The sequence below is a fragment of the Zootoca vivipara genome, chromosome 4, assembly GCF_965207765.1.
Source record: "Zootoca vivipara chromosome 4, rZooViv2.hap1.1, whole genome shotgun sequence".
NCBI classification, from domain to species: domain Eukaryota; kingdom Metazoa; phylum Chordata; class Lepidosauria; order Squamata; family Lacertidae; genus Zootoca; species Zootoca vivipara.
Genome location: NC_142587.1, coordinates 23,864,551 through 23,880,224, shown reverse-complemented (window position 1 = coordinate 23,880,224; position 15,674 = coordinate 23,864,551). Strand labels below are relative to the sequence as shown.

The window sequence follows — 15,674 nt, the reverse complement described above, 5'->3', positions numbered from 1 at the left end:
GTCGGAACGTTTCTGTCCTATCAACTAACTGCTCCCCTAACAAAAGTTCTGCCCCCCCATAAGATTCTGGCTACACCCATGGGTGACCCCACCTGCCTTTCAAACTTAGCCCACAGAGACTGTGGGAGGGGGATAGGTTAAGCCTACTGGCCAAATTCTGTTCCTTACACTGGCCCACACACAGCATAGGCTTTTATCACCCAAATGCAAAGCACCACACACCTGTGTCCAGAAGCACAACTCCCGTGCCTGAGTCACTGCCTAATTTGGCTCACGCCCTTGGGAGAGATGGTTCCAGATAAACACTTGGCAAAACGGGAGGAGTAAAAAAATAGGCTCAGCAGAAGGTTTTTCCGGTGGACCCAATTCTCTTCTCCCTCACCCACACACAGCAGATGTGAAGCCATTGTTTTCATTAGCCCTGGCCTGTGTGCAATAATGAACTGACTTTGTCCTTTTTGAGCCACCCTAACTGGGCATCGCAAGGATTCCATATTGGACAAGTCTTCAGTGAGAGTATACTCCGATGGCCTCAAATGTTTTTGTCATTCATTTTTGGCTTCTAGCAGTCTACAGTGTTAAATATATTCTGGGTGCATCTGTAGGTAGGTTCTTGGTGTTTTAGGTGTACACTTCCGCTGTTTTATATGTACAGTGGTACCTCGGTTTAAGAACGATTTGGTTAACAAACTCCGCAAAACCGGAAACTGTGTCCTGGTTTGAGAACTTTACCTCGGTCTAAGAATGGAATCTGAATGGTGTAAGGGCACCGGTGGTGGAGGTCTCATTAGGGAAAGCACACCTTGGTTTAAGAATGGTTTTGGTTTAAGAACGGACTTCCGGAACGGATTAAGTTCGTAAACTGAGGTACCACTGTACAGTACACCTAAAAATTTTAAAAATGGTTTCTTGTCAGAGTACTTGGGAAGCCGCACACGAAAAATCAAATGGAGGTTTGTGTTTTTCCTGTGTGTGAAGCACCAATCTTGGGTCCCACCCAACTATGCAGCCCAAACTGCGATGTGCTTGCTTGTATATTAGGTGTGTCTCAGTGCCTAACACAGCACCACGGGATACAAGGTGAATTGTGAATTGCTGGTGTGTTCCATGGTTTATAGATGCCGAGTTATAATAAACACCATGTTCTTTCTTTATTTTCACTTTTACAGACAACCTTTTTGTTCCATCTTCAATCCTTTTCACATTTCTTCTGCCAAAGTTGTAGTAGATTCCCTGACTAGGAAAATGGATTAGATCAAGATTGCACATGAGGGATTTAGATTTGGTTTTCTTTTGGCTCTTTCCTAACAAATCTTCCCTACAGTGTTTTTTTATATAAAAAAAAGTTGACGATGGATGAACAGTTTGAATGGGAATACTTTGACACAAAGATGTTTGGGAACTCTACATGTAAATTCTAAAATTTACTTGAAATGGATTGGGGGTTGATTCATTCACTTTATATGCACATTCTCAATTACCTCAGGAGATCTGCATGATGAGTACCCTTCTTCGGGTAAAAAGAAGCTTGATTTCCATACTGGCTGAACCCTGCAATTTTAATTTTTTTTTTTTGAGGCTTGTGACAGTGTGTATCTTTTGGGCCTAGTATTCACAAGTGTGGTATGACGAGGTGACTGCAATAATCAGTTTGCATAGGAGCAGGGGAAAGTAAATTTTGGTGTGAATTGGCCTCAACTGCTGACATTGCCATTGTTTATAAATGACTGGGCTACACATCCCAGCTTGAAAACAAGTGTGCTTAAGGAAGCTTGTGGTTTCTTCACCTAGGCACAAACCACATGCTCTCTCTCTCTCTCTCAAGGAACAGCAAAACCAGTATCTCTTCTGACACATAGTCAGCGCTTGAACATTCCAGCCAAAGGACAAGGGAGTCGCCACCTTCTTTTGTTATTGCTGTGTGACTCAGAACAAGACTGCACAGGTGCTGACAAATTGTAATTAAGAGGAAGGAGTCTCAAAACTTTTTAAGGGTTGTCTCCTTACACTCTTATGTCTTGAAAAGGGGATTTCTGAATAAGGGACGCTGAGCTTCTGCTAGACTGCCACAGTCTTGTTGCATTGTCTCTACCAGCTTGGGCTTGTGATTTATTGTGCCCTTTAAAAAGTGCACTCTGGCAGATACCAGCTGGTCTCTCTGCAAGCTTGGAAAGAGCTGAAATTCAGAACTTTTGAAAAGAGGTGCTTGCTAGGCTCACTCCCCACTCTCTCTGCTTACACACTTAAATCTTTTTCCTGCTTCCCAGATTGCAGAGCTCCCACTACAATTCTCTTAGGGTCTCTCTCTCTCTCTCTCTCTCTCTCTCTCTCTCTCTCTCTCTCTCTCTCTCTCTCTCTCTCTCTCTCTCTCTCTCTCTATATATATATATATATATATGCAGCAAGCTATGGTGCAGAGTATTTTTATTTTATTTTAGGTATTGGCAAATTTGCTGCCATTAATAAGACAGAATAGCCATAAAACGATCTGTGCCGTATATTTTGAATAGTGTGCATGCGAACACATGCTGCGCTTTTATGCAGCATCGAGCTCTTCCTGTATCTTGTGGCTACAAAACAGAATGTCAGTCTTTATATTGAAAGGGAGTCTGCTTTCATTGCAGCGGAGGTTCGGTTGCACAGTGCTGTAGGCAGTGAAATTTAATATTATTGTGACTTGTTTAGCAATTTTAGGATGACAGAAGGAAATGGATTAAGTTTAAATATAAAGGCACACATGGCTTTTGTCAAATGGAATCCGAGGTTACTTACGGAGGGAGTGACTTCTTTCCCATTGTCAGTATGAATTAGTAGTTTGCAAATAACCAGCCACTAGATGGTAGATTCAATGTATTTTTTGTTCTTGTAAAAAAAAAAAGGTTTACAGAGGCATGGCCACACATACAGACCTGACAGTGAAGTTACAGTTCAGAGCTGTTGAACTAGTTTGGTGCTGTAGGCTTTCAGAATTTGGGTTTCTCATTGTGCACTTGCATAAAAATATTTTTGTTTGTTTGCCACTATATAAAGACCAGGCTTTGGGGGGGGGGGTTAGCTATATGACTCTGCAAATGCAGCCTTGTGGCCTCCCAGCGCATTGTCTCCTTGCTATGCCTTTCTTTCCGTAACTATAACAAACCACCCTCATCTGTTTTGCCTTGGAAATGTCCGAAAGTAGGGGTTTGCCTGAATTAACAGGAAAGACCCCCAAGTGCGGATGTGCCTACACAAAGGAAGGTGATTTCTGTTTAACCCCCGAGTCACTGACTTGTTCTGTAGCTGCTTGAAATGAACTGACTCGCTATCCCTACGGTTTGCATCTTTGGTAATTACTATAATGCTTCAAAACACAGCGTTTGACAGCCTATTCCTGTGTGGACCTACAGCTCTGTTGCCCTCTTGTTATCTTGCTGGTATTTAGAACTGTGCATTCATGCTCAAACCTGTTCTAATGTTAAAAGTGCAAAAGGGGGCAGTAAAGTGCTATCCAGAAAATGCTATCTTTTTGAAGAGTGGGTATGTGCTTGTTTTTTTTATTGCAGATAATCATTTTACTCTCAATTTGTTATCTCAGTTATTCATTGGTTTGTTATTTTAGGGGACACTTTCCTGCATTTAGTGGTTTTTAAGTGTGGTGGGTGTTTGTTTGCAAAAAGACTTACCACTTTTAACAATAAATGCAGTGGCGGGGAATGGTACTTCAGCTCCTGCGTGAAGTTGCTTTGCCCTTTTATTTCTTTCCTCTTTTTGCAAACAGCCAGAACTCTTCCGTACACACATGCGTCTGACAAAGTGCTTTTGCAAAGAGCTTCAATCAGTTAACAGTTTCTCTTATGTGTGCTGTACTTCCAGCACTGTATTCCTATGGAAACTGTCTCCTCCCTCCTCCCCCCACAAAAAGGGGGGGGAGAACGTTGAGAGTTGGGGCTGAGATGGGATGTGGAGAAGTAAAATGTGGAGTGGGGTCAAGGAGTCAAGTGTTGGGCTCTTGGCCAGAGGTGCATGCATGATTCATCAAGAAGTGGAAGGAATGAGCATCTAATTGCCCTGCATTTACCAATTACTTTTTCCATCTGCGCATTCTGTGGGCCAGTTCATCTCTATAAGGACATGCCCATGATTTTACTAAAGGTGTACTATGTATGTATATGTATACGTATCTGTATATGTAAGGTAAAAAATAAGTACTGGCATATACATATAAAGGTATGATTCCCTATCCCCACCTGCAGAGCAGGCAGATACTGTACAATATTATAGTGTGGTCTTCAGCAGTGAATTCTGGGGATTGTAGCTTCCTGCTGTGTCGATTGGTGGTTTTCTGATGGTGGCATGAGTCCACTGCAGTTGACAAGATTCATATAGCTAAAAATAGAATATTCATCATATCCATAAAGCATTTTTTTTCATTTAGTAGACCAAAAAAAGAAAGAAAGAAAAAAAGAGGCTGCTGCGCATTAGCTGGTTCTTTGTGGGAGCTGAAATTGATTTAGCAAATGGAACAAAGCTCTCTAGTGCGACAAGTACTTACAGCATTCCAGTAATTGCTCAGCACAATATTGCAAAAATAATAAATAATAAAATGAGAATAGTTGTGATGTTACTGTGTAAGGAGGTCATTTGTAAACGTACCATTTATAACTCATCATTTTTAGCTAAAGCAGGCTGTCCCTGCCACCCACTAAATGATGCGTGAACTACATACCTCCCAATTCACATTCTTTTAAATGTTAGATACCCAACATAAAACAGTCTTGGCTATATGAGAGTAGTGCAGGTGGGACAAGATACTGTATACAGTGGTACTTCAGGTTACAGGCTCTGCAAACCCAGAAATAGTATCTTGGGTTAAGAACTTTGCTTCAGGGTGAGAACAGAAATCGCGCAGCGGCAGCGGGAGGCCCCATTAGCTAAAGTGGCACTTCAGGTTAAGAATGGTTTCAGGTTAAGAAAGGACCTCCAGAACGAATAAAGTTCTTAACCCGAGGTTCCACTAGTTTTTCATTTAGGAAAAGCTCTCAGCAAATGAGACTCTTGCAGTGGGAAGATCATTAAACATGCTGCATTGCTGCCAGTCTCTAGGCTCAAATTCATGTGTCAAAAGTATTGCACTTTAGCCTCTGCTCATGTTTTATACAGTACATTTCCCTGCAATGTGCATTTAAAGAAATGTATTTCCTTTCTTACATTTAGCAAGTAAACAAGAGGTGGTTTACTAAACACTGTCTGTCAGTTGTAACCTCTTGGATGTAAACTAACCATTTGGCCCAGTTCATTTCAGTGTCTTGATGGTGGAAGACCCTGCATAGTGTAAGTTCGGTTGTCAATATCCGCCTAGCAAAATGGGCTTATGAAGAACCTTTAGTGCAAAGTACTGCTGCACAGAACTTGTGGGAGGAATAGGCGAGTGACATGGTAATATTTTTCACGTATGATGATAAAAGTATCCTTGAGCTGTGCTGCGCTTGCTTGTATACCCACGTGAATGTGTTAATGTGGGATCAAGAACACATCTTGAAATAGGATGTGCATTTGTAGCCAGCCAATGCCTCTCCATACCTCCATCCTTATTTCAGACATCGTGACAAATCAGTGTATCGTGATGTTTAGCTGGTGATATATCACAATGTTGAAAACCAGATATCGCCCAGCCCTATGTATCTGGGATTGCCTTGGCGATGAAACATTTCATAAAAATGCATAAAGGAAGTTCAGTAACCATGGGAACTAGAAAACACTGGACGAGGCAGAGTACACCTAAACAGTTGGGGATTTTTTAAAAAAAGTCATTTGGAAAGAGAGATTACAGAAGAGTTGAGGCATGTATGAATGGGGTAACTGTGCCCCTGAAGGACCAGGTGTGCGGCCTGGGAGTCATTTTGGACTCACAGCTGTCCATGGAGGTGCAGGTCAATTCTGTGTCCAGGGCAGCTGTTTATCAGCTCCTTCTGGTACGCGGGCTGAGACCCTACCTGCCCGCGGACTGTCTCACCAGAGTGATGCATGCTCTAGTTATCTCTCGCTTGGACTACTGCAATGCGCTGTATGTGGGGCTACCTTTGAAGGTGACCTGGAAACTACAATTAATCCAGAATGCGGCAGCTAGACTGGTGACTGGGAGCGGCTGCCGAGACCACATAACACCGGTCCTGAAAGACCTACTGTACATTGGTTCCCAGCACGTTTCCGAGCACAATTCAAAGTGTTGGTGCTGACCTTTAATGCCCTAAACTGCCTCGGTCCAGTATACCTGAAGGAGCGTCTCCACTCCCATCAGACACTGAGGTCCAGCGCCGAGGGCCTTCTGGCAGTTCCCTCTCTACGAGAAGCCAAGTTGCAGGGAACCAAGCAGAGGGCCTTCTCGGTAGTGGCACCCACCCTGTGGAAAGACCTCCCACCAGAGGTCAAAGAGAACAACAATTACCAGACCTTTAGAAGGCATCTTAAGGCAGCCCTGTTTAGGGAAGCTTTTAATGTTTGATGGATTTCTGTATTTTAATGTTTTGTTGGAAGCCGCCCAGAGTGGCTGGGGTAGAAATAATTGATGATGATGATGATGATGATGATGATGATGATGATGATGATGATGTACAGATGCAGCATCTGTACTGTATTGGAAGCCCTCCTACTCCTGTGGCAAATGATACACATGGGTTGTTTTCTGCTATTTCATGTTTCTCATATAATACGTATATTACTTGGCATCCTGACACGGTAGATGAACAGCCTTCCCACACAAGGTAATATAGCATATGAAATGGATCCCACATGGACTTCCTATTTCGTACATTATGTCATCTGTGTGACTGAGGTGCCCGGTGTCCTTCCACCAGATGAAACTCCCAAGCAATGGATTCCCCCGTTACATAATTTCTGGCCGACAGGTTTTCAAACATTTTTTTACACTAAATTACCTCTTCCCCTGAAGAACAGCTTTTGCACGTTTGAAATGTATTTGGAATCGTGGACTGAATATCTTTTGAATGCACGCATAGGAGCCTGTTGTCCTCTTTTCATAATTCTAGGCATCACTGCATTTCATTTATAATGAGCGAGCATCTTATGTTTGAAATGTCACCATTCAGACTCACATTTGGGGAGTAAAACAAGGAGGCTTTTCTTTTTCTTTTTTAAAGGAATGAAAACAACTTGACATCTGTTTCTGAAGCTTGTGCATTTCATGTTCAAATTGCTTGCCCCAGTGCTTCGGCATAGAAGCTGGCTATGCGTTGGCAAAGGGTGCCATCAGTCTGTACCTCTTGGCTGCTGGAATGGTTCCTAGCAGCCATATGCAGCTCCATATTTTCTGTTGCAGGAGCCACGAGAAGGGCAAATAAGGCAGACAAAGGGAGATTAAAACTAATTTTGTTCATCAGCTCCATCTGGTTCTGTATGCCAGACCTAAAAGTAATATGTTCTCTGTCTCCCCTTATCTTGCATCTATCACGTGATTAACAGCGCACCATTTGCTTGTTTGTGCCCTGTTTAATTTCAATGGGGTTCTTGTTTGAATGTAAATCTGCGGTGAGAATGAACAGTGAAGCGGCTGGAGGTTTTGCATTTGGATTTGGCGCTTTGCATTGCATACCTTTGCTCTGGAAGATAACCCGACAGCTGCAGACATAATGAACCTACCCTTACTGTGCAGCTTTCAGCTGAACCCTTTAGAGGACGTGGCCTTGCCATCATTGGTCTGGTACCAGGTGTGGGTTTGGGGGGACTTTAGAGAAAAGGAATACTAAAGATAAGTGAATGAATGAATGAGACAGATCAATTAAAAATACAATACATTTGAGGTCTTGTAGAAGCTAAACAGAAAGATACATCCATAAGACCCGTTGTAAAAGCCTGTCAGCAAAAACAAAACAAAACCCCACTAAAATCACTAACGGCCAAGCCTTTCTACCTTCACAGAGTACCTAAACTTTCTGCCCTATTCAATTGGAGTTTACATAGCTTTCTTATTTCTAAGCTTCCTCATAAATATCTGGACAGCCTCTTCTTGCCTCTATAATCCTGCGCCTTGTAAATTAATATGTAGTTTTTGAAGTAAAATGGCTGCAGAGCAAGTGACTTAAGGAAACAATAAACATCCACACATTTTTCTTCGTGTATCTTTTAAAGAATACATTTTACAATATATTTATTGACTATCAGGCTGTGTTCTTTTTGAATGACTTTTTGAATGACTCTGCCATTCCAGCGGCAATTGTAAGCCCTCTTACCTGAGAGCAAGCCCCTTTTAACTTGGTGGGACTGACTTCCAAGGAAGCATGCACAGGATTGCATAGTCCGATTGTTCTTGGGTGAAGATGCAAAAATAAAATAAAATGGTGATCTCTGCAACCTTTTAACAGTTTCCAGGCATGTGGAGATCCATTTCTAGCTCACAAACTCACAATTTAGAGTCTCTGATGAACCATTGTCACCATCTTATATGCACACACCTTTTTATTTGCATGCTAAGGCAGACAGTCCAAGTGTCCCTATTTTCCAGGGACAGTCCTGGATTTACAGAAGCCGTCCTGGTTTCTGATTTGATCCAGGAATGTCCCGCTTTTCCTTAGGACACACCTGCTTTCATCAGAGAAATGTTGGAGGGTATGCTAAGGCAGTCTTTCCCAACCTGGTGCCATCCATATATTGTAGACCACAACTCCCATCGGCGAGCATGGGAGGGTCAGGTCACCAGGTCAGGGAAGGCTGGGGCAAGTTGTTGGTAGGCATATTTAATCAAGTGCAAGATAACAGGAACCTCTGGTTTAATTATTAAGCTTTCATAATGGAGCAAGCACAAATGTTTGTATGTTTGTGCATATGAGGGAGAAAGATTGCTCGACATTTTAATGCTAGGTGTTGGATAGGGCCATTCATTTGGAACCAGTCTTCAGAGACATTTTCTATTAAGGAAGATCTCTGCAGCAATATGGCTGACAAGAAAGATTTAGGAAGAGGGAAAGGAGGCTTTCAGCTATAGGTATTAGGGGGATATTGTATCCATAGCTCTAAAGAGCAGCTTCCAGGCATTAATTGGAACACATGCATCCAGGCGTGGGGGTGTGGGGGAAAGATTGCAGTGGCCTTTGTTGCTTACGAGAGCGTGTCTTCATTTTGCGGTTGAATCAATATTACAAGCAATCATTTTAATTTCAAAACGTTTATTTTGTTTAAGGCACCACATTAAAATGAAGCCGGTTGCTTGACTGATGAGTAGCCAACTCGACAAGGAATCTGAAATATTTCAGATAACCATTTGATACCAGACAGTGCACACTTTAATGGTTTACGTAGACCTGCCCTAGTTTTAAGGGAAGGCGAAGCTTTTCTTTCATTTTTTTTTATGAAAGGAATGAGGGAAGGAGATGAGTTGGAAGCCTTCTAAAGGACCGGCAAGCAGAGGGAGGTATTGTGGACAAAAGGAGGTCAGATGTGTATCTATTGCCTGGAAGCTGAAGCAACTGTTGGTTCACTGCCCGTCCATATGGTAGGCTAGGAAAGGGCCAGTCAGTGCCTCTGTTTATAGTAGAAATTGCTCTGTGTAACATTTAATTATCTAGCACATTTATCACATACCTTCCTTCCATCATGCAGCTCATGAGTGGCTTCCCAAGCAGTCTCCCATCCAGGCACTCACCAGACCCAGACCTGCTTAGCTTCAGCAGCAGCATCTGCCCTAGACACTGCCTGTGATATCACTGAAAAGCAACATTAACCCCACCTACACCATTATGACGGTTATGTGACATTGGAGAAACATAACTTATGAGCTTTCTAGGGCGATTGCTTCCATGAGCAAGACTAACATCATAGAATTGTAGAATTGGAAGGGACTGCGAGGGTCCTCTAGCCCAAACCCCTGCAACACAAGAAATCTCAACTAAATCATACATGACAGGTGGCCATCCAACTTCTGCTTTAAAGCCTTTTCGAAGGAGAGTCCACTATCTCTTGTGAGAGTCTGTTCTGCTGTCAAACAACTCTTACTGTCAGGAAGTTCTTCCTGATGTTTAGGTGGAATCTCCTTCCTAATAACTTGAATCCACTGGTTTGGGTCCTGGCCTCCAGTGCAGAAGAAAAGAAGCTTGCTCCATCCTCCATGTGAATATGGTTATCATGTCTCCCCTTTACCAGGTTAAACATACCCAATTCCCTCAACCATTCCCCATAAGACTTGGTTTCTAGGCCTTTGATAATCTTGGTCACCATGCTCTGCACACGTTCTAGCTTGTCAACATCCTTGTAGTGCCTAGAACTGGACAGTGGACTCCAGGTGTGGTCTGATAAAGGCAGAATAGAGTGGGGTTATTACTTCCCTTGACCTGGATACTATTCTGTTGAAGCTTTTTTTTTGCTGCTGCTGCATCACACTGTTGACTCATGCTTAGCTTGTGGTGTACTAAGACCCCTAGATCCTTTTCACTTGTGCTACTGGCAATGCAAGTATCAGACCATATGATGCTTAATACCCACCAACTGAAATTCCCCACTTCGAAGAACATTTCCTTATCATTTCAAAGGATGTTTCCTTTTTACCTCTTTTATTTTAATTTAGGCTGCGTACCCATTACTGTTTACTCTGGTTCCAGTGGACTCCCACTGCTGGTTTTGAAGCCATGTGCACATACGGTGGTGTTAGTCACAATCCATGTCTACCCTGTGGTTTCTTCAGAAATGCTGCTGTTTGATCCATTTCCCCTCAACGGGCTTCCTTCCTAGTTGAAAACAAAAGGCGCATTCACTTTGCAGCTAAGCTGAGGTGTGCACATTTGGGACAGTCATTGTGCGGCGTGCACAGATGACAAGAGCATGTGCAGATGACAGCGTCATGAACAGGAGTTCATTGGAACAAAATAAAAAAAATTCCTTCCAGCAGCACCTTAAAGACCAACTAAGTTTTAATTTTGGTATGAACTTTCGTGTGCATGCACACTTCTTCAGACACCTCTCCTTCTTCGTATCTGAAGAAGTGTGCATGCACACGAAAGCTCATACCAAAATAAAAACTTAGTTGGTCTTTAAGGTGCTGCTGGAAGGATTTTTTTAATTTTGTTTCAACTACGTCAGACCAACACAGCTACCTACCTGTAACTAGGAGTTCATTGGGTGTGTGTGTTGCAGGTCAGGGCCAGCTAATCAGGAAATGTACACTGGGTGAAGACATTCGTAGTGTGCACAGCAATGTGCAAATGTGACTTGAAATGCAGGCAGGGGGAAATTTAAGCCACTAAGATGTGTACAGCCTCAACAGTGGGGTTTGTGTGTGAAAGATAGGTTTTTTGCCTTGTAGCTTCTATCCCATCCATTTCCTTTAGCAACCTAGATGGTTTTGTTTTTTTAAAAAACAGTTTTCAAGCTGTATTTTGTTCCCTTTGCTGCCCCCCTTTTAAAAGATTTTTCTGACCAGATCTTTTATCAAGTGTCTTGACATTTTCTCTCCCCCTCCCCAATTCTTTTTAGATTCCATCCTGGACAAGGACTGGTACTATACCCAAAGATCGGAGACAAACTGGATATTATATGCCCGAAGGTGGACTCTAAAACTAGTGGCCAGTATGAATACTATAAGGTCTATATGGTTGATAAAGACCAAGCAGATAGTTGCACTATTAAAAAGGACAACACACCTCTGCTCAACTGTGCCAAGCCTGATCAAGATGTTAAGTTTACCATCAAGTTTCAAGAATTCAGCCCTAACCTCTGGGGACTGGAATTTCAGAGAAACAAAGATTATTACATCATATGTAAGTGAACAATGACTTTTGTTTCCTTCTCCTTCTGTCTTGCTGCTTCTTAATTTATTCATTGTATTCAATCAAGTAAGAAGCTTAAAGGATTTATATTGTTTTCTTTAAAGTATTTTCATGGCAGCTTATTATTAACCAACTCCCTGCTGCTTTAGAGCTTTTTCTTTTTTCTTTTTAAAGGTTCCAGGTTTTCATAGATGTGAGCTGTGTAATTGTGGTAGTAATGCTCGTAATGCAATGTATGGAAAACATGGGCATCTTAATCTGGTTCCAACCCATGTATAGAGGGGTAAGGCACCGCCAGAAACAGCAGTGCCTTGAGTACACATTAGGTTTGTATGTTATTATTTTTTAATGCTACAGTATTGCCCTTCTGAAATGGGGTATGTCAATCACTGCGCATTGAATGGTGAACAGCAATAATTAAGTATAATAGAATACAGTTTTGTGAATCCTAATTTTAAGCAAACATAAGAAGGGGAGGTAGGAGAAATAGCTCAAGATGTGAAGTAATCTTTCTGGGTAGGAAAAAAAAATTAAGAAATTTCTGAAATATCACCTTGGTAGGTAATTCACAAATTGATCATTTACATCAAAAAGTGGGTTTGGTTTCTATTTGCATAATCCTAAGCGTTCTGTCTCTAAAGCTTCAGAGAAACTGGAGACTTACAGCCGCCTTTTCCTTTATGTATGCCTTCCCTTTCAGGGTAAGTCCTATCAAAGCTGGCTTACCTTTTCTTTTTAAAAAACCGAATATTCATTTAAGATGCAGTTGGAAATAGCTAAAAATGAAAATGTACACTTACTTGAAGGTTAATTCACTGATCTCAGTAGGACATTACCAGATAGGTGGGCACTGAATTACAGCACCAATGTGTGGTCTCATTTCACCACTCTATTGTTTTGCTTGCAGGAGCCATAGTGAAAGTTAAACAAAGCTCCGAATTATGGCCTCATCTTTGAGTGCAGTCTTAACAGTCCTTCTCTGTTGATGTCTGGGAGGGTTAGAATCAGTGCCGGATTTACATATAAGCTAAACAAGCTATACTGTCTTGGGGGCCTCCCAAAAAATTAAAGGGAAAAATATATAATAAAATAACACCTGCATACAGCAACAGTGTTTTGTGTTGTGTAGGCTCCTATGATGTAAGTAATGGGCCCCACCTGCTAGCCTGCTCCCTAAAATATCAGTGGTTTGCTCATTGCTATATATAGGATGCCTACATTCTGCATGGACTAGTTGCATGGAAACATGTAGCACACAGCTGCAGACTGCAGGGCAACACAGTTGAATGTAGGTCAAGCTGTTGTACCTGTTATTTAATATTAAATTATTTCACTATTAATATACATCTTCTTAATTCTATTTCACTATTAATATACTTCTTAACTGTATTTCAGTTTAACAATTACATTGATAAAATACATATTTTGTTATGTGCAAATGGCTTTAGATACCTATTAGATCCATAAATTACCATATAGCATATATTTAACACAAAAAAGAGCAACAATTTGTTGTTGACAAAGGACAGCTGGACATATAAAGGGCCCCATTACCTCCAGCAGCTTAAGGCAGGGGTCAGCAAACTTTTTCAGCAGGGGGCCGGTCCACTGTCCCTCAGACCTTGTGGGGGGGGCGGACTATATTTTGAAAAAAATAATAATGAACGAATTCCTATGCCCCACAAATAACCCAGAGATGCATTTTAAATAAAAGGACACATTCTACTCATGTAAAAACACGCTGATTCCCAGACCATCTGCTGGCTGGATTTAGAAGGCGATTGGGCCGGATCTGGACCCCGGGCCTTAGTTTGCCTACCCATGACTTAGGGCTTCATCAAATCTAAATTTGGCCCTGATTAGAATGGAGCATAGCTGCATCTCTGCCAGCCTTTGCCTTGGGAAAGCAGCATGGCAAATATCCCTGAGGTTGGTCTGGTAGGCGGGTAGCATTTCAGAGCAGAAGTTGGGCTTAGAGCAGGGTTCCTCAAACTAAGGCCCAGGGGCCAGATGCAGCCCGCAAGGCTCATTTATGCAGCCCCCGGTGACGCCCGCTGCCGCCGCCTGCTCTTACCGGCGCAGCACGGCTGCCCACTTCCAGGTCGCCGGGAGCATCAGAAATAGCTTGTGCACATGCGCAAGCGTCATTTATGGTGCTCTTCTGGGCCGGAGGAGGCCCATGAGCATGCGTACAAGCGATTTCCGGTGTTCTGGCAACCTGGAAGTGCACCGAATATTGCGTGTGCGCATGTGTAAGGGTGCACGCTCCCCCACGCTCCGGCCCGCAGCGCGATTGGCACTGGCGGCACCGGCCCTCGGCGAAGTAAGTTTGGGGACCCCTGGCTTAGATGCTGTGGCTCCTATAAATCTGAACATTTCAAATATTTATAATAACTGAAAAAAGATAAAATTGGGCATGGGGAATAGCAATGAAAGTAAATAGCTATTTCAAAGTTACATTCATTCTCCTTGTTTCTAGTAGATTCATTTGTAAATAAGAAACAGGAAAAGAGTCGCAGCAACTTCAGTGTAATTAAAACCTGCAGCAATCAGAGAATTGATGATTTAACGAATGTGGAATATTTAAAAATGTGATTTGCTGGATTGTAAGATTATGTTGTAAAAATGCACTGCACTGTCTTGGTGGGTAAAAATGCAGAAGTGCTCCCTGCTGTCGCCTGTGTCTTTTTGCAGAGACGTGCAAGGGAATTTCTATTTTGCTTGAGTGAGAAGTGCAGCGCTGAAAACAGAGACAGTTGCCAGTAGGCCTGATGAAAAAGTGCAACATAAAAACGTCTGTCTTTGCTCAAATAGCTGGTTCTGAGGATGAAATATTTCAGTTATCTAATGCTAGGGGGATTAATTCTCCACAGTAGGCCAACTGTGACATAAATGGCACCATTTTAATTATGACTTGAGAGTTATGGACACAAACGGAACTTCATGGTAGACTGTCAGCTTTGTCGTATCTGTGTCAGTAATCCCTCAGAGTAAATCCATAAGTAGAACTCATTTTCTTCATTTTTGTATAATTATTTCATTATGGCAATAAGGTATAATAGACATTACATTTCCGGGAGGATTAGAACATTCTTTAGGGGTTACAGAATTCACTGTCCCTTCAGCCTGGTGCCTCGGATATGGTATAAGATTTATCATAATGTCTCAGGAAGACATATTACTTGAAATAGGAACGTCCTGGCAGGACGCTATGCATGATTGGCTGGTGCCTTAAAGGTCTGGTTTCAGATCACCTGTGACCAAAGCTGAAACTTAGTGAGGCATATATTTTCTTCACAAAAATAGGACACCAACATGGTAGAAATTCCCTCCATTTCTCAACTCCTCAAGATGTCCAGTTATGATCCTGTATTAGCACCAAGAATATTTGGATTGTCAGCCATAATTGTTCCTGCCACGAAGGGTATGTGACTGGGGAACAGTAGGTACTGCTTCCCCTTAGGAAGGAAGATAGGAGGCTGTCTTGCACAGAGTCAAATCATTGGTTCATCTAGACCAGTGATGGCCAAACTTTGCCCTCCAGCTGTTTTGGGACTACAATTCTCATCATCCCTGACCACTCGTCCAGTTAGCTAGGGATGATGGGAGTTGTAGTCCCAAAACAGCTGGAGGACCAAGTTTGGCCATCACTGATCTTGACACTGGGACCTTCTTCATGCGGTGCTCACGCTCTGCCACTGAGCTTCATCCCTTTCCCCTTGAGGAAAGAAAAGCCCCAAACCTATTATGAACTGTGCTCAGACAAAAGCAACGACTTTTTTTTTGTATTTTTAATGAATACATTTTTCAACCAAAAAATTAGTATGCAAAAGCTTTCTTTATCCGACAAATACCTGAAGTAATTATTTGTAGGCGTCAAGATACAAACATGTGGCCGAAGCGAAGTAATGCTGGGAGCTTCTG

The 15,674-nt window shown here is 42.3% G+C and overlaps 1 protein-coding gene across 2 annotated transcripts in view; it reads left to right on the top strand.

The window, feature by feature from the left end:
* The window catches only part of EFNB2 (ephrin B2), a 54,924-nt gene that overhangs the window by 14,897 nt on the left and 24,353 nt on the right, over positions 1–15,674 (top strand). For both annotated transcript variants that reach the window (XM_035115091.3, XM_035115092.3), the window contains exon 2: positions 11,458–11,741. In XM_035115091.3, the coding sequence (XP_034970982.1) occupies positions 11,458–11,741 (284 nt within the window). The remainder of the gene's footprint in view (positions 1–11,457; positions 11,742–15,674) is intronic.